Below are 20,194 nucleotides of genomic sequence, written 5' to 3' on the forward strand. Positions count from 1 at the left end.
GGAATTCTGGTAGGCTTAAGGCAGTTTTTACCACGTGGTCATCTGGTTTTCGATGAATGTGGCCATACTATCGCAATTTATTTTCCTGTAATTTGCTGGGGATCGGAGCTACCTTAAACAAACCTCTGATATATTCGTTCCGTATTCTGTCCATTCTAGTGACGCCACCCGACCATATAAGCATCTTCATCTCATTGACATGAAGTGTTTGCTCGTGTCTCTGACTTACAGTCCAGCATTCCGAGCCGTAGAGCATATCTGGTCTGACAACGGCTTTGTAGACTTTACCCTTGATCTTAATGGGTAAACGGTTATTACATAAAACGCCTGACACCTCCACTTCATGAATGCAGTTTGTACCCTGTTCTTGACATCAGCGGTTGAGTCTGCATCGATACTTAAGGTCGACCCTAGGTACCTGAACTCAGTGACGGATGGTATTGAAATGCCACTGATGTTCAGATTGCTATGGCCTTGGTATTCTTCTTTAGATAAGTTGAAATGATTCATAGTAAGTGAAAACATTATTGAATAGAGATAAATTATAAATTTTATTAATAAGAGAGGAAGAGGTGCTGGTAGGTTCAGCTGAAAGTGACTGGAAATAGAAAACATGGATACGAAGCCTATGTCCGGAGAGTATTACACCTGGAATGATGAATATAAAGACTAAAGTACTTACGCAGCTTTATATCCATGGAAGAACTTATTCTTCTCCAAGGTCTTGACGGTGGAGTACCAGAACCTCTTCAGTTGGTCACTGCTGCATTCCTGGATGTAATTGTGGATGAACATGAAGTCGCTGGCACTGAGATCGGAGCTGAGTAGAGAGTGGAGTGCGGCAACCCGAAGCTGAATGTGCTCCTTCTCATTCGTGAGGATCGGAAGGGCAGTTTCTAGAACCTGGAATAATATACAGTCTTAATATTACTTCTGTATCCAGTTTTAAAAGCAAGAATCACAAGAATTTGTATATAAAGTCAAAAAATTTTCATATTTTTTTAAATAAAAGAATAAAATCGTCATAGTGTTAGCTTTATTATTTATGCGGATTTAATAATTTTAATGTTATACTGTATAAAAATAATTTACATTGGTCATGCAAGCGTATTTAAAAACTAATGATTCGTCAACAATCACGCGTGGACAGTTTTTTCCTAAGTACAATATTCGACGGTTACGTGATTATTCAAACGTAAATTTGATACGTTCGTCTATCGTATCGCTGGCAACCAAGAGAAGAGATCCTTGAGTTGAGTAAGAAAAGGACCAATATTTAGCCACTTTCGCACATGCAGTGGTAGTCGTGCAACAAAGTGCACTGCCCGCCAGCCCGCTGATAAATGCGTATGCGGCAAACACTGCGAATCACACAACCGCCATCGCCAAATTACTCAACACGTGTTTCACCCCTCCACAGTGCATCTTCAGGAGTTATGTTACACCGATTAGAGCCAAACACAGAGTGTGACTCTATGTTACTACTACTATACTACCACTGCATGAGCAGAAGTGACTAAATATTGGTCCTTTTCTTACTTAGGATGGACTTTCGCAAGGTAACGCCTGATACCATTAAATCTTTGAGTTGGTCAGTAGCTATTGCCTGTTAGATAGCGGTAGTCAGCTTTCAGAAGTATAGCACTGGAGGTTTCAGAAGTTAAGTTCAAAAATGTATAAAAAAGGACAGATAACTAACCATATACCCTTTTCCGGATTCCGGACCGCAAGCCATGGCGGCCCAGAGCCTTTCGTGTCTGTTCCTGGTGACATCAGCGTGGATTGTCCTTATGTAAGAGTCAGCGGTGTATCCAAGAGTGCATAACCCCTGGAGCCATACCATACGATCCCAATACTGGGGACAATCTGGAGAATATCTCAATATTTATTGTATATATCTATAGCAGTGATTCCCAAAGTAGTCTATATCGACCCCTAGGGGTCTGTCTATGACAACTTGCAAGGGGTCTACGTCAGCGAACAAAAATTTGGGGATCCATGAAATGAAAATGGAGGTCCATGACAGTGGATCTCAACACAAACACTAATAGTACCTATTTACCTTCATCATACTCTCTTATAATATCAAAACATTTACATTATTTATAATAGTACCTATGAAGTAAAAAAATTGTTTATTTAATGTTACGTATATTTTACATAACAGATACAAAATTTTATTTTGAGTAGTTTTAATTTATATTCAATTAATAAATGTATAAATTAACATGTGTTTTTACTTTAAGTTTTTAACACTAAACTTAACTACAGTTAGAAATTTACAGGAAATCAATATCAGGTAAGTAGGGGGTCTACCCAACACGGAAAAACATGGCAAGGGGTCTACGATGCAAAAAAAGTTTGGGGAACTCTGATCTATAGCGTAGAATGAAAGAAAAATAATGTACACAACGCAACGTAAACATATACAAGATATTAAAATATATATTTATATTACTATGTAAAAGACGTTCCAGAAAAGTCCAGTTTGATAGAAACTAGAATCAAATAGATCTCCGCAATGATGGCATTTTTTTTAAATATACTAGAGTTCGACGCGCTGTGATCTAAGAAGAGTCATACATACTCAGACGGGTTTTTTTTAAGATATTTGTCTACTTTTTGAGCTGATGGACGATCACTTCAAGGTATAGGCTTCCTCATAAGATCACCACAATTCTTGGTCCTGTGCTGCCCGTAACCAGCGATTTCTCGCGATCTTACTCAAGTCCTCGGTTCATCTAATGGGAGCCTGCCCATGTCGCCACAACCGGCTCCTGGTGGCCACTTGAGAATTTTTCGACCCAACAGCTATCAGCTACACGAGCAATATATCCACTGCCACTTCAGACGGAAATTTTTTATGGTCACTTTTACAATATTCTTAATAAACAATATGGAAATTAAACTGTAATAATTCGTTGCCAGCTGATTGAAGTTTTAAATTAGCATAACTAAGCATAGATCCGTAAATCATTTCGTCATTTTATAATAATCGCCTGCTACAAAGGATAATAACAATAAGTTAATCTATTCCACACTAGATGGCGCTATTTATATTTTAAATCGCGATCGTAAGTGGCTCGTTACAGAGCGACTTTAAAAATATCGATTTACCTCTCGAGGATCTCTTAAAACTAATCACTCCATGGAGCGTCAACCGAAACGATTTAATAATGCCTTCCAATTTTGTAAAATATTTGTAATATGATAGCAATTGATCTATTCATTCACCACTTTAAAGATTTTACCACTTATTTCTAATCATCCTGTATTATTTGACGCTTTTATTTGTTCATTGTTTAGTCAAATATTTATTAACTGTATGAAGCTTCCTCGGACATGTCGAGACGTACTATGTATATTGCGATCAGCGCCATCTCTTGGTGCCAACATATCAACTGATCGTTCAGCACTTCGGTTTATCTAAGCGCCATCTTGTATCAAGTATAAGAAACTATGCGATTTTTATACTTTTACTGCTACACGCGGTCATATTGACCTACGCATACCTTGCTTCGTGTGCGTAAAAAAAAATTAACGTTCTCTTCCTCACTGCGGCAACAATATCCGATTGATTACTTTGAACTAGAAAGAGATGACTAGTCCATTTATTTATGTTTATGTATTAAACATAATGATATTTCTATGAGTTATTGGCAAAAATGACCTCACATCGCGGTGAAAAAACTTTAAATGGATAAATGTTTATCGATACACTTGCTGTCAAAAAATGCATGGTATACTCTATATACTTCTTCAAGACACACACACAACAATCCACATTCAGTACACGAACTGCAATACTGACTCGACCAGGAAAGCCTCGCCTCTACTGCCTTATTCTCCATCCGAGGTTTTAATTTAGGTTCGGAAACTCGAATGCTTTAGTTTAGTATAGTTCCCTTCCGCTCCGTGAACCAATTTCTGAGTAAGCCATAAAAGCTTCAGTGCTAACAGCAAAAACTTTACAGATGCAATACAAAATACTTTCGGTACAAGGTATACGCTTCGATGATAAAATCCCTGAAGTTTAAAAAACATTATATAGGAGACAAATACTCCTGGGGTCACTTTATTTATGATTTCACTTGACAAATATACTATTTATAACATGGAGAATAAAATTTGCGAAAATAAAGTGTAACTATCCGAGTTTATTTTCAGGCTCTGTTCGGTAGAATCAACATAGCGAACTTGACCGTATACGAAGAAAATCGTTACCTGTAATACCATTACTTTAAATGATATATATATATATATATATATATATATATATATATATATATATATATATATATATATATATATATATATATATATATATATATATATATATATAATTACTCGAATTAGTTACTCATAAATTAAAATTGATTTTAACATTAATGCCCATTGAATGGCATATGCCTCCTCCAAGATATTCACGATGCCCCGACATGCAGTGCACACATCCAGCGACTCACCATATGTCCTCATAGAGGGGAGCTACCCAAAAGTGACCCCATAAAACACATCTGGGTTTATAGGCTCATGTCAAATAGAAGATGCTAAGTAAGAAACGGACTAATATATAGCTACTTCCGCTATGTTAGATAGTAGTAATCGTAATCGTAAGGACTAACTAAGAAGGTAAGTTCAGTCATATAAGTTACGTAGGTTAACATTAGCTCAACAATGTGGTAGTGGTGGTGGTAGTGCTGGAACCGGTGGCAGAAATGGTGGTGTACATGGAGAAGTAGGGCGGGGATGTAACGGTGGTAGCGCCGGTGATGGTGACGGGCAGTCTGATCATGTTTTCTACCCACGGGTAAAAAACATGACTAGTATACAATTAACTTGCATGCGCTGAAGTGGCTAAATATTGGTCCTTTTCTTACTTAGGATGGAATTCCGCAAACTAACGCCTGAATCTATTAGATAAAATAGAAGATGGTTTTATTACAGAGGAATTAAATCTAGATTTTCCTTCTTCTTTTCAACGGAAGACGCCCACTGCAATGTATATTCCTTCCACAACGATAGCTCCGATTACTGGTAATGCACTGCCATTCGATCCACCTACTAGAGGACCTGCCCATGCCTTGTATACCAGCATGTGGTCACCACACGAGCAAACTTTGATCTCAATAGCCATCAGTTGCACTAGAGATGTGCCCACTGCCACTTTAGACTGGCAATCTTTCGAAGTGACACTAATGCTACCTGGTCCGTAAAAGTTCGTAAAAGACCAGGTCTCGAGTCCGTAAGTCTTTACCTGATGATGCTCATCACAGCCTTTTCGATATAATATATATTCGTTTCATTTTGCCATTGTTAAGGAATGTCTTAAAGTGTATTTTAGCCAATAAATCACTGATCGAATAGTTACTCATTTTTAAAAACTTAACTAAACTAAAGTTAAAAACATTAGTTTAATATAACTTACCACTATACATGCGGAAATATTTAACAACAATATTGTCGAAGTAGTCGTGTTTCACCAAAGATGCATCCATGGTCTTCGAAGCCAGGGTCGCGAAGGCTAGGATGCCAGCGTGTCTGATCGAAGGTGGAAAATCAGGTCCGAGTCTGGTAAACACCTCCAGCTCTTCCAAAAGATTCTGGCTGTAGTCGGCTACGTTGTAAGGAAGTTTCCTTAGGAGTGATAGTATTGAGGTATCTTCGATCTTATCCTGAAAATCAACATGCGTCCATGATTTTCATGATTTTCATCATTTTATAAGAAGGAAGTTCACAGCTGGACATAAACCTCACCCACACTCCAATAGAACCGATTTTAACAAGACCGTATTTCCACCTTGCTTGTGGATTTCCTGCGCGAGGTCTTCGAGAAAAGGTTACAAGGTCTTTCTGATCCGTGAAAAACCCACAAAATACTCTTTGGTTTTTTTTAATTTTGTAATCACTTCCACAAATTTCTTCGCGACAGACATTAAAGAACCTATCGTACAACAGTTATTTCTAAGTTGTTTATTTTTTTTTACAGGGCCACTTTGACCTGGTACTATTAGAAGTATCTGAGGTAAGCGTATGTCTATCAAGAAAACATGGAAATAGTTTGTTATGGACTTTTTCCATCTGTACCACTATTAGATTTAAGTTTCAAACTGTGATGAGTGATCGCAAATTTATTCTTTTTTTTTGTCAAATCGGGTTCCTGTTACCTCTGTGTTGTCATGTAATAAAATATAAAAAAAATATTTTTGTAGTTTTTCTTCACAGGACTCACACCGCAGCCTTGAAGGTTTTTTTATATTCCTCGAGTTAGAGGGAGCAGGACACTGGGAGGGACTATTTTAATCCCTCTTTAAGTAATAACTCCCTGATGTAAAATGAGCGCAGTTCCACTTATCTGCGAATACCAGACCGCAGAGATAAAATCTCTTTTAACACGTTCACTGAGGGCCCAATTTTGAAAAACTTTCAGCTGATGCGGCTGAGGTCGAATCAGCCTCAAGCTGAACTTCCTAGTAGTGCGGATGAGGCCTTTTCTGCCTCATGTTCATCAATATTTTTTTACAATATTGAGTCAATGCTTCGCAGACATAAAGAAAGCTATATTTGTCTTTGTCATACCTAATACGGTTGAGTGTAAACAGCCGCCGCACTAGAGAGAAAACACGGGTTTTACGCGCCGCACCAGTGCAAAGTCTACCATGAGGCTGAATCGACCTCAAGCCGCAGTGAACGTGTTAAGGTAGCAAACCTCGAGGAGTCGGAAACCATGACTGGGGTTGCTGCAAACTAATAGTTTAACAAATTGGGGGAGCCCCGAGCTATTAGATTGTTACAGGGCACGTTCCATTTTCAAATAAGAAGAAATTAACATACAGAGTGTCCGGTGGCAGAATTATGTTTTTAAATGCAATTATTTTGAAAAGTAATAAAGAATTTGAAAAAAAAGGTGATATCGTTGAAATTATTGATGGTGCGGATTATCAATTAATAATAATGAAGCTATCGCCATTTTAGAAATTCTTTTATATGGTCCTTTATATTTGCTAGATTCTCTTACCTTCTCTTCTATGACCAAATATTTGATGAAAGACGCACAGGCGTCGCTTCTGGCGTGCGGCAGAACTTCCAAGAAGATATTCCTGGCGGTTTCCCGATCATAACTGGTACCGAGGACCAGCTCGTCGAACACCATCTTGAAAGAGTCGTAACTCAATCTTGACATTGTGCTGGAAAGAAAAAAAATTCAAATTCAAAATTAAATTGTAAATTATTCTTGTCTTTGTAGTCAGTCCGTGTGAAGCTACCATCGTTTCTACTCAAATTCGATTGCCGGTTAGACATATACTGTTGTAATTAAAAATCAACAAAACAATATTTTTGAATTTGGAATCTGTCATTATTTTGGCGCCATATTGTTAAATTCTCTGCGACATTAAAATGTAGTTTGGTGATAAAGAGAACCGAATCGCTGTGATTGCATTACATAAAGCAGGTATGGCGCCAAATATGATTTTTAAATTCCTACATACACTTGATATTAGTCAAAAAATATTATATATATTTATATTATTAATTCTAAATTTATGTTATAAAACAAAGCTGTTAAGACCATTTATAAAATAAAAGATTCCGTGAAAGATTTGTTTAAAGAAATTTACATTCTAACGGTTGCTTTTCAATACCTTTTAATAATATATTACAGTACCCTGCGATAAATATTGCACATCGACCTTTGGAAAGAGACAATCCGCTAATTTCGGCTTCGTAGAGCATTATCTCTATCGCACGTAATACAAACAGTCCGGTATCTATTAGGTGCTGTAAAACAAGTATCATTTGCTTCTTTCGATAATTATTTTGTAGTTGTAAGATATACACCAATACCTCGCTTTACGTCGTTTCGTTTGCGTTTTCTTCGATGTTGCATCGAATTTTCACTGTGCGTCGTTAGATTTTCGAGGTTGCGATGTTTTGGGTTCGAGTCTTAAATTTTTTTTAAATTTTCTTTTTTTTCTAAAAGATGGCAACACTTTTGTTTCTAATTGCGCCATGCCAACAAAACTCGGGGATTCCCTTTCTAACTAAAAATCAACACAATTTGAATACAGTTTTATTTTCACTTTGTTTGGCTAATTTTAGAGTACAGTTTCAATTACGTTGTGTGTTGTAATGTAGTTTGTTGTGCTTTTTTTTAAAAGAGAATTACAAAATTTATATAATTTTTACGTGTTGTTTCTGGTTACAAAAAAGGTAAATATTATTCCAATTTATTTATTGGCAGAGTTATATTATTTTTGTTTACTTTGTTAAATTTTCTTTTTAAAAAGTAGTATTTTCGTGACCCTGGAACCTATCTTCGATCTTTACATGGTTTGCTATAGAAAATCTTAATTCACTTTGCGGCGTTTCAATTTGCGTCGTGTTTTTTTTGGAACGTAACCACGACGCAAAGTGAGATATTGGTGTACATCATAATTATAGTAATTCAAGCTATACGAGAGATAAATGACCTTGTATTTATTCCACGATATATTACTTACTTGAGTAGATCAACAAAATCCATTGTATGTATTAGACCTTCATTCTTCACTATATTATCAGCGTCTATTCCTTTCTTTGCTATTTTAAGAAGTATCTGAAATATAAAAACTTAAATAAATATCGATTTGATCGCATGACGTACACCTCTGGGTATATGCTACCTCACATATTTATTACGTCTAATTTATGTGGCTCTCACATCGCACAGAACTATCATCATTCTTATACATATGGCTCTTAGGCCGCGCCCGCCCAGCCTGCGTTAAAGCTAGGGCGGCCTGGAGAGGCGTGTGTCGCTCCCGACAGCCGAGTAGTCCTCGCTTCGCACAACTTACATTACACCTCATTCACTACACTATACACCTACACGAGTATTGTCTCTCTTCTTGCGTCTTCGATGTAACTGGGATACGAACAACCACAGTAAATTTTTAGTCCGCGGAATCAAATTCTATGAAACACAAAGCCTAAATCGGCTAGCAGTACAAATTCAAACACATCAAATGCTTATGTGATGAACCTACTTTTTATTTATATGTAGTCGCCATACATCACTATCATAAAACACCAGATATCTTACTACATTTAAGGTTTTTTTTTCATTTTTAATTTATTTTACTATATAGAAATTACTAAATAAGAAAAGGACCAATATTTAACCACTTCCGCACATGCAGTGGTAGTCGTGCAACAAAGTGCAACGCCCGCTAGTCCGCTGATGAAATCAACACAGACTCTGTGTTTAGCACTAATCGGTGTAACATAACTCCTGAAGATGCCCCGTGGTAAAACACGTGTTGAGTGATTTGACTGTGGCAGTTGTGTAATTCGCATTGTTTGTCGCATACGCATTTATCAGCGGGCTGGCGGGCGGTGCACTTTGTTGCACGACTACCACTGCATGTGCGGAAGTGGCTAAATATTGGTCCTTTTCTTACTTAGGATGGACTTCCGCAAGGTAACGCCTGATTCCATTAAATAGAATTTTTTATTTTTTTTTATTTGGATTTTATATTTAGTGTTATAATTACATATGCTTGTATGTTTTACTTTTTACTTCTTTATACCCTATTTATTATCTTTTACTTTATTCAACCCTTTCAATCTTATATGCTAATTTCTTATCTATTTATGTTACACTATTTATATTTTCAAATATAATCTGTAGCCATAATTCTAGGAAACCTTGTGCTACCATTCCTGGCCAGTTCTTTATCTGGTCTATATAAACGAAAGAGGCGATCTGAGGATTTCATAGATATGATCTCCGACATCCTGCCAAGGGGTGGACATACTATGTTGTGAGGTTGCTAGTTCGTGACCTCCAAAATTAAAAATCCTATTTGATAATAAATATAACCTAATTATTAGTAGAGATATGAGAGTAGTGGACTGAGAATTGCGATCACAGGCCCCAAGTTCGATTCCGTGGATAAAATGTTAAATAATCCACACTTATTGATTATATAGGATTGCCACAGCTCACAAGTTTCAAGATACTAGGCAGCATATCTCACCACGCGTGGCATGGTATATTGTATTTAAATAAACAAAAACTTTTAATTACTGTACTTGATTGTATTGTTCTGTATATATATGTATTAAGGATATTGTTAAATTGACCACAAAAAATCATCCGACTTTGTTGCAAAAACATGGTCACTGTAAACGATTCTATGTGGATAATAAAATAAATAAAAAATATACTTTGTCTCATTTACCTCGTAAGTATTATTCTTGAGCTCTGCTTGAGTGACTGTTTTAATGAAGTTTGACGGATTTCTGTAGTCACCTGCGTCGTAGTGGATGTCCCTTCTAGAAAGATCTAGCTTCTCAATGCTCTCTACCGTTTCCACAGTGTCGTAATACAAGGAGAGTCTGCCAATAGCATAATACGAAATTAAATACATTATTAATTATTATTACTTAACATTTTAGTTCTTCACTATACAAAACTGTTATATATATATATATATATATATATATATATATATATATATATATATATATATATATATATATATATATATATCTAATATATAAAATTCTCGTGTCACCTTGTTCGAACTTGAACTCCTCTGAAACGGCTTGACTGATTTTTACCAAATTTAATACGCGTATTCAGTAGGTCTGAGAATCGGCTACTATCTATTTTCTATACCCCTAAGTGATAAAGGTTGTTCACATTTTAAAAAAAATATATTTTTTTAACGAAATTTTTTGTTTTTATTTCTTTATGTGACAACATACAAGAATACATACAACCATAAATTTTCACCCCTCTACGATCAACCCTTATTTTTTATTTGTAAATTAAAATATCAATTTTTTTTGCAAAACAACGTTTGCGGGATCAGCTAGTATATATATATATAGAAAGGATGAGTCCACGAACGAGCCTGTCGGGGCTGACGGCGAAACATCAAAAACAATTTAGGTTCCATTGTGCATCACTCGTTCTATTGCATATTTTACCCTAGCTGGCAAGCGGTTAAATGAAAAAAAATATGGCCTAAAATAGAGGCTAGTTATTAAGGTGGCTTTATTGTCCACGAACGAGCCAGTCGGGGCTGATGGCGAAACATCAAAAACAATTTAGGATTTATTGTGCATCACTCGTTCTATTGCATATTTTATTGCAGCTAACAGGCGGTTAGATGAAAAAAATATAGCCTAAAATAGAGGCTAGTTATTCAGATGGCTTTATTGTCTACGAACGAGCCAGTCGGGGCTGACGGCGAAACATCAAAAACAATTTAAGAACTATTGTGCATCACTCGTTCTATTGCATATTTTACTGCAGCTGGCAGGCGGTTGAATGAAAAAAATATGGCCTAAAATAGAGGCTAGTTATTAAGGTGGTTTTATTGTCCACGAACGAGCCAATCGGTGCTGACGGCGAAACATTAAAAACAATTTAGGATTTATTGTGCATCACTCGTTTTATTCAATATTTTACTGCAGATGGGAGGCGGTTAGATGAAATAGCTTAGCTTAGCTAGCTTAGCTAGCTTAGCTAGCGATTCATCAAAAATAATGTAGGATTTATTGTGCATCACTCGTTCTATTGCATATTTTACTGCAGCTGGCAGGCGGTTAGATGAAATAAAATATAGCCTAAAATAGAGGCTAGTTATTAAGGTGGCTTTATTGTCCATGAATGAGCCAGTCAGGGCTGACGGCGATTCTTCAAAAATAATGTAGGATCTTTTTGTGCCTAACTAGCTACATTAAATGCAGCTTGCAAGCGGTTAGATGAAATAACATATGGCCTAAAATAGAAGGTAGTTTTTTCAGGTGGTTTTTAATCTTTATTATTTCTTTTTAACAGTCAGTACGAACATTCGTGCAGTCAGTCTACCGCCTTTGTAAATGTTATCCAGTTAAAGTAATAAAAAATCGAATTATTTTGGTGCTACTGTGTGAATGTGCTCATATATGTACTGTATTAAATATAACAGAAGGCTATAATAAGATACTTCTTGGTTTGTCGAGCGATTGTGATGTTAAAAATGAAACTTTTTATTGTTTATTATCAAAATAAGTTACCGATGCCGGATATATCAGCGAATCAGCAAATTAAAAGTGAATCAGCAAATTGAAAGTGAATCAGCAAATTGAAAGTGAATCAGCAAATTGAAAGTGAATCAGTAAATTGAAAGTGAATCAGCAAATTGAAAGTGAATCAGCAAATTGAAAGTGAATCAGCAAATTGAAAGTGAATCAGCAAATTGAAAGTGAATCAGCAAATTGAAAGTGAATCAGCAAATTGAAAGTGAATCAGCAAATTGAAAGTGAATCAGTAAATTCAAAGTAAATCAGCAAATTGAAGTGGCAGTGGATGGGCCAAGGTGGCCATGGACTGCAAGTGACCAGGGAATCCAGTATAAATATTTTAACTCACTCAGACGCAACGTAGAGTATGTGGTTGTGAATCTTGTATTGGAAGTTGCCTTTCATCTCCATGCTGGTGAGACCGCGTGTCTCGTGAAGCTGGTAGAGTCGTTCCGAAGTGGTCACCATTTCCGGCTGTGAATAGAGTAACATTTATTGTTTACAATTTTGATACAAAATTAAGCGTAAAGGTTAAAATATATACATATATATATATATGTAGTGTTACTCGTAACTAAATGCATTATTGACGGTAGATGATAATAGAATCAAAATGATAGTACGTGCTATCACTTTTTAATTCGTAGTCGATGTATTTATATATTTTTATAATATTTTACATGGTGGCGAAGAACCTTGATATCCCAAACAATTTTATAACCTACAAATAAATGCGTATTTAAAATATTTCTTTAACAGTACAAGATACATATGAAAGTTAAATGTAGAGTAATTTATAAGAAGTTTTGAAACACATACATACAAGGGCGGCTATAGCACGTGTGCAATGAAAACCTGGCGCCCCCTAGGCCTGAACCCCCCCCCCCCCCCCGCGGCTATAACTATTAACTTTGCCGTCGTAACAAGAATTTTTTCATATTCCAACAAGCTATATTATAAGTAGATATAGCTTACAGTATGGTATTAGTTACGGCCTTTCTTCTTATGACGGCAGAATAACACTCATTGTTTTTATGCCTGTAGCACATCTCTGTTGCGAAACTAAGCGGCGAACCGAAAGCGATACGTGAAATAAGGTTTATTTCGTGTTAATAACAGAATGTTAGAAAAGAAGCCGAAGGACGAACACTGCTGCGCTGAGGTCTCCAATAAAAAACCTTAACGTGACCTCAGGGTCACAGTCACAGCATGTTTCTAGATCTTTTTTACCTACGGATATATTTCCACATGCAGTATTTAAAAAAATCTTTACAAGGCCGTTTATGACTTGTACCAATGAAATTTTTAGTTAAAGTATATTTACTCACCACATTGCGTTCGACATAGTCTTGCGTACCAGGCACCGAACTCCAGCTGTGTTCGGTGTTAGGGGAGGACACTTTGAGACTGCAATACTTCTTTACGGTGTCACCGACAGCCGTGTACACCATCAGACAGTTTTCATGCAGACACGGCTGGTAGACAAAAGTAATTTTTTAAGTAAGAAAAGGACCAATATTTAGCCACTTCCGCACATGCAATAGTAGTCGTGCAACAAAGTTCACCGCCCGACAGCCCGCTGATAAATGCGTATGCGGCAAACAATGCGAATTACACAACTGCCACCGTTCCATCACTCAACACGAGTTTCACCCCTTCACGGGACATCTTCAGGAGTTATGTTACACCGATTAGTGCCAAACACAGAGTCTTAAATATAATAATTTTTTTTTAAATTTTGGTAAACATATAATTATACCAAATACAATTTATTTTTTAATCAGTCAACCGTTAAATGGCGACAATGAGACGGTAAACCTTAACTATATCGTGGTCCACTTGTGGGCCTAATCATCCCACGCCCATTACCACTTCATACGAGCAATTCCTATGTCCAAAACCTACGTGAGTGAATTAGTCTTTTTTTATTTATTTATATTAATTTATTCAGAGTTCATCTAGTTTTGTTTCGATAAATATACAAAAGGAAATTATTGTATACATTTTTTAAATTACTTTATTTATTAGGGGATAGCAAGTAATGTCGCTTTCTTAAGTTAAATTCACACGACTGCATTTCTAACAAGTTTTTATTTCTAATCAACAATATATTCACCTTCGTCAACAACAACCTTTTGCAGTCTAGTATACAAAATCAATGCCGGAGCGGTAAGAAATCTATCGGATTTTCTGTAAAATATGTCGACTGAAACGACATTACTTTCCGGTCCCCCTAAAATATCTGTATGAACTCCTTTTTAGTTACCTTTTTATGATTATGGCAGATAAATGTAGTACTACCGTAAATGGATATAAATGATTGTAAATTTGGAGAATCATAAAAATGAACAATCTCAAATCCAATTCCCCCTAATATATCATATCAATTTATTTATCACATTTGTACAATTAAATTATTTTTGGTAACATTGCATTTTTAGGGTCGAAAGGTTCTCCGGTACGAGCCAGTAGACGGCGTTAGTGAGACCTCTGCTAGATGGACCTACTTCATAGTTGAGGTCACGGTAAGTAGGCTTTCAATGGCCCTATATCAGCTGACAGGTATGATACTAACTTCATAGTTTCCATAAGTTCCAGCTTCCTTCTTCAGCTGGAAGTTGATGGTGAGAGCCCTCTTCATATTCGTCGCCCACACTGGTTCCTCTCCCACATTAATGCAGCTTATAAATCCATTCTGCTGGAATCAATAGAGCTGATACAATCGAAGAACATAAATATTTTTATTTTTAAATAACATTATGTGCGTAATTAAGAAAATGCCGGAACAACTCATATCAACCTAACCTAACTTTCAAAACTAACCTAACCTTCAAAGCTAACTTGATTTCTTTTTGGTATCACTATCACAAATAAATATAGTACAATACCTAGAACAAATTATTTGTAATTTTTATATTATCATTAAAAACTCTACACTTTAGTAAATCTTTTCAATTTATTAATTTCTTAGAAAATGGCTGCCGATTGAAATTATGACATTACTTTTGCGCCAACTATTATAGAAAATATATTTATATGTAATACAAAAAATATTTAAACTTCATATAAGTATTTTCTAGATTATTTGAATTTACCTCAATATTTAACAATTTTTTTTGTATTTTCAGGTTTATTGCAAGAAAAATTAAAAAAAACACACCTGGTAATCTGCCTCCCAGATCATCTTAAGATACTTCGCGGCATCTTCAGACTGGTATGTGGTCTGAAACATCGTTTATTCACATATTTCAGTGGTTGCATTTCTAGATGACTGAGACATGTGATCATAGTTCTCTGGTTCGATTTATGGAATACAATATTATGTAATTAACACTTTTCCACTGCCCACAATGGGATGGGCAGCAGTGTGCTCTGAGTATATACAAGACTTCGCTGAACTTTAATTAGGTCCTTGGTCCACTTAGTGGGGGCCCTACTCAGTCCACATCTACCTGGTGACCACTAATATCAGACTTCGCTCGACTTTAATTAAGTCCTTGGTCCACCTAGTGGCGAGGTCTACTCAACCCACGTCTACTGACTCACTCACTCACCACTCGACAACCTTTCAAACCCAACGGCCATTGGTTGCGAGCGATGTACCTCACCAACTGCCTGAGACCTGGGTCGATGACTTGGATTCTTCTGCGAATCCTCATGTACAATTACCAGTGCAGCTCATTCAAACATCAATCGATTGAATTTCTTTCGTTTTTATTACCCCTCTCTGAGTTTGGCACTAATCGGTGTAACATAACTCCTGAACATGCCCCGTGGAGGAGTGAAACACGTGTTGAGTGGTTTAACAGTTGCAGTTGTGTAATTCGCATTGTTTGCCGCATACGCATTTATCAGCGTGCTGGCGAGCAGTGCACTTTGTTGCACGACTACCACTGCATGTGCGGAAGTGGCTAAATATTAGTTTTTTTCTTACTTTATTACCCCGATACGATGTACAACTATTTAAATATTATACACTTATCTTACCTTAAGGTCTTCTAGCTTGAATCTGGCTTTGGTGTAATTATCATACACGGTCACCAGGAGACGACTTTCAAGAGTCCAGAAGGAGTTCCCCTCCCTCGGCGCCAGGATACCAGAGGAGGAGTTAGTCTTCACGACGAAGCTGTACTGGCGGTTCAGCTTCGGGAATAGAACTTGGAGGCCGTTGGGTGCTGCAGACGCGGCCACCAGACCTGGATACATGATATGCATTAATTGGGAACTTTGGAACAATATATATGCCATTTTTTATTACGAACTATATTCAATAGACATAAGCGTCCGTGGATTTGTTTTTTTTTTTACATTTACATTTAATAGTTCACAGTTTTTTTAGTGTTTAGTAAGCCCTGACAATGTTCAATTTTTAGGATTACGTTTCGCGCGACCACTTCCTCATCCCTACCCCATATTGCCATCCTCAGGATATGTGCCAATATCAATATGGCAGTTGCCTTATTCGTTTTATATGGACGAATTAACCTCAGACTTATTGTATAAATTAGTTTCAGTATCTCTCTCGCTCTGTGTTTGGCACTAATCGGTGTAACATAACTCCTGAAGATGCCCCGTGGAGGGGTGAAACACGTGTTGAGTGATTTGACGGTGGCAGTTGTGTAATTCGCATTGTTTGCCGCATACGCATTTATCAGCGGGCTGGCGGGCGGTGCACTTTGTTGCACGACTACCACTGCATGTTGCGGAAGTGGTTAAATATTGGTCCTTTTCTTAGTTTATTTATTTATCTCTCTATATTTTTCTACAAAATATCTCAAATTCCTCTGGCTTACTCATCTTCTATACACTGTCTTTCTTGCTTATTCGCTTCTAGAATATCAAAGAAGGTTTCCTTTTATATTTCAAACTAGTTTTATTGCTGTATTGTTCCGTGGGATTCTTTTAAAAGCCTGCGCTTCTCTTGAATAAGGCAGTAGTCGCAACCAAAACATGACAAATATTGTGTGCAATATTTGATTCTATCTTCTATCATATTTTTCTTCATAACATTGTTCTCACGACGTAAATAAAATACGGCGTCAATATAGATATTTATAAGTGGATAAATAATGATATGTACAAATAAATGTCTAATGAGATTTGGTACGAAGAAAAAAAATATCCCAACTAAGTTATTATTTTATAAAGTGCAAAGTAAATTCAAACTTAATTAACTTACCAATAACAACCAACAAATACGTGATCACCATGACGCTATCTGTAATAGAAATTATTTATTAATACTAGCTGATCGCGCAAACGTTGTATTGCAAAAAAAAATTAAAGTTTTTTATTAACAAATAAAAAATAAGGGTTGATCGTAGAGGGGTGAAAATTTAGGGTTATAAGTATTTTTGTATGCTGTATCATAATAAAATAAAGTCGAAAAATGTTGTATAAAAAATATATTAAAAAATTTAGGGGTAGACCACCCTTATCACTTAGGGGTATGGAAAATAGACAGTAGCCGATTCTCAGACATACTGAATACGCATGTAAAATTTGGTAAAAATCGGTCAAGCCGCTTCGGAGGAATTCAAGTTCGAACACCGTGACTCGAGAATTTTATATATTAGATAACATTTTTAAAAAATATGACCTCCTGTTTACCCGTTTATTTAACAGGGACATTATATATTCTTTTTTACAATTCTCTTTCTACTTTCTATCTCATACATTATTCATTTCCGTCTCTTTCTTACATTTCGTCATTCGCCTCCTTAGACAAATGCCGCATGGTTTTATTGCAGTTACATTTTATACTTATTCTATTTCAACTTTGGTTTTGTTATGTATATTTATTACATATTTCGTTTCACTATTTTCTCGCATATATATATATATATATATATATATATATATATATATATATACACCTTTGCAAGAAATTCTAAGCCTTGCTGCAATTTGACGTTCACTGTATCATTCCTCTCGAAGCATATAAATAGCACTTCGCTGTTCAAACATGATCTGCTTCTGTTTTGCCATTTTCAGAAAAAAAATGCGGGGAAAAGCCGTAGTTAATAATATCCGAATACAGATAATGTTAATGTCACGGCTTGCGCGTGCCAATATTCAAGTGCGACTAAACAGGACCCAAAAAAGTTAAATATAAAAAATAACACCGACAGCAACACCACCACAAAAGAATGCTATGGCAGTTCTAAGTCATAAAACACCTGTTTCTAAAATTGGTAGAACATGTTCAATGAGAGCCGGCGATCTCTTGGTTGATATGTAAACAATAGTAAAAATCTGCAAGGATAACATTCATTACAAATTTTTAACGCCTATAGCAGGTGTTGTTTCGTTTTGGTTATTGACCTCAGATGTGCTTCCAAACATTTGTGTGTACATATATATGTATATATAATGTTTGTCTGTGTGTCCTTTATAGAATAGTAAACTACGCATTTAATCATGTGATGATATTCAGCAAAGTTGTTGTGCATGAACCCACGAAGGTTTTCAGGTTAATAAGAAGAATTTTAGACAAATGGCGGCACTGTCATTTTCAATGAATTTCATATATTGTCGTGACAGTTCGTGCTTATTTGAATTGAAACGAAAACCGCGTACGTATGATGACATTTCGAGTTGTGGGTAACGTAAGGATTTATGTGAATTTTTAAAATTCATATCCGGCTCGAATAAATCAAATGAAAACGAAAAAAAAAACTAATTAAATACACCAATACCTCGCTTTGCGTTGTTCCGTTTTGCGTTTTTTTCGAAGTTGCGTCGCTGCTTAATTAGTACTAATTTTCACAGTGCGTCGTTAGATTTTCGAGGTTGCGTTGTTTTAGATTTCTTTTTTTTTTCTAAAAGATGGCAACACTTTTGTTTCCAATTGCGCCAAGCCATTAAAACTCAGGGATTCCCTTTCTAACTAAAAATCAACGCAATTTGAACACAGTTTTATTTTCACTTTGTTTAGCTAATTTTAGAGTTCAGTTTCAATTACTAGTGTGTTGTAATGTAGTGTGTTGTGCTTTTTTTTAAAGGAAATAATAAATTTATATAAATTTTTACATGTTATTTCTGGTTACAAAAAAGGTAAATATTTTTCCAATTTATTCATTGGAAGAGTTATATTATTTTTGTTTTTTAAATGTTAACTTTGTTCAATTTTCTTTTTAAAAAGTAGTATTTTCGTAACCCTGCAACCTATCTTCGATCTTTACATGGTTTGCTATAGAAAATCTTAAATCACTTTGCGGCGTTTCAATTTGCGTCGTGTTTTTTTGGAACGTAACCACGACGCAAAGTGAGGTATTGGTGTGTATATTTTTTCACTCCTCGAGCATGTATCCTCTTCGTTACTTCATCTTGTAGGCATCAATTTACTTATATACAATGATCACATAGCTTTTATACAATATCTACTGCAGGGGTAAACAACACGCGGGCCGTTAAACATGTTTATGCGTCCCGCGAAACATTTCTAAAATTAAATTAATCGATTTTCTCTTATTAATATATCTTTATAAAATTAATTATAATTAAATGGTGGTACATACTAAACAGAAATAATTAATTGTAATAACCACAGATCAAAACTGAAAAACGATTACAAAGCTGAGCACGTGATATATATATATATATATATACATATATATATATATATACATATATATATATGTATATCTATATATATATACATATATATATATATATATATATATATATATATATATATATATGTATATCACGTGCAGGAAAAAGGAATGTTTTCAAAAAATTATTGTGAAATTTGGCGTTGTTTTTTCGCGTGTTTATACGCTTATATCGAAAAATAATGCCAAAATTCACTATAAATTTTATAAAACATTTCTTTTTTCTATCTTACCTTGTTTATTTTTTATTTTTCATCTAATTATTTTTTTATTCTAATGTTTATTAGATATAAACTTTTGCGGGGTGCGCCAAAAAATATTAAAATTTAAATTGGTTCATCGGTTGAAAAAAGTTGCTCACCCCTGGTCTACTGTCGTTATTAGAAAGCGCGTGACTTTTTTAAAACATTTATTCGCATTATAAAAGCACTAAAATCCCTTGTTTTAGAACAGAGTTCCCCAAATTTTTTTGTGTCGTAGACCCCTTGCCATGTTTTTCCGTGTTGGGTAGACCCCTTATT

At 35.6% G+C, this 20,194-nt stretch overlaps 1 protein-coding gene across 1 annotated transcript in view; it reads right to left on the reverse strand.

The window, feature by feature from the left end:
* The window catches only part of cv-d (crossveinless d), a 45,565-nt gene that overhangs the window by 24,160 nt on the left and 1,211 nt on the right, over nucleotides 1-20,194 (reverse strand). The window contains exons 2-13 of the mRNA XM_068770019.1: nucleotides 17,237-17,275; nucleotides 16,045-16,253; nucleotides 15,218-15,280; nucleotides 14,633-14,755; nucleotides 13,386-13,532; nucleotides 12,407-12,531; nucleotides 10,224-10,380; nucleotides 8,502-8,596; nucleotides 7,019-7,187; nucleotides 5,429-5,675; nucleotides 1,700-1,866; nucleotides 683-903 (exon numbers count right to left, since the gene is read on the reverse strand). Of these exons, the coding sequence (XP_068626120.1) occupies nucleotides 683-903; nucleotides 1,700-1,866; nucleotides 5,429-5,675; nucleotides 7,019-7,187; nucleotides 8,502-8,596; nucleotides 10,224-10,380; nucleotides 12,407-12,531; nucleotides 13,386-13,532; nucleotides 14,633-14,755; nucleotides 15,218-15,280; nucleotides 16,045-16,253; nucleotides 17,237-17,267 (1,754 nt within the window). The 5' untranslated portion in view covers nucleotides 17,268-17,275. The remainder of the gene's footprint in view (nucleotides 1-682; nucleotides 904-1,699; nucleotides 1,867-5,428; nucleotides 5,676-7,018; nucleotides 7,188-8,501; nucleotides 8,597-10,223; nucleotides 10,381-12,406; nucleotides 12,532-13,385; nucleotides 13,533-14,632; nucleotides 14,756-15,217; nucleotides 15,281-16,044; nucleotides 16,254-17,236; nucleotides 17,276-20,194) is intronic.

Source organism: Battus philenor, unplaced genomic scaffold (genome assembly GCF_028537555.1).
Source record: "Battus philenor isolate CCGP_79_NKW_IND1 unplaced genomic scaffold, ilBatPhil1.0.hap1 SCAF_29, whole genome shotgun sequence".
NCBI lineage: Eukaryota > Metazoa > Arthropoda > Insecta > Lepidoptera > Papilionidae > Battus > Battus philenor.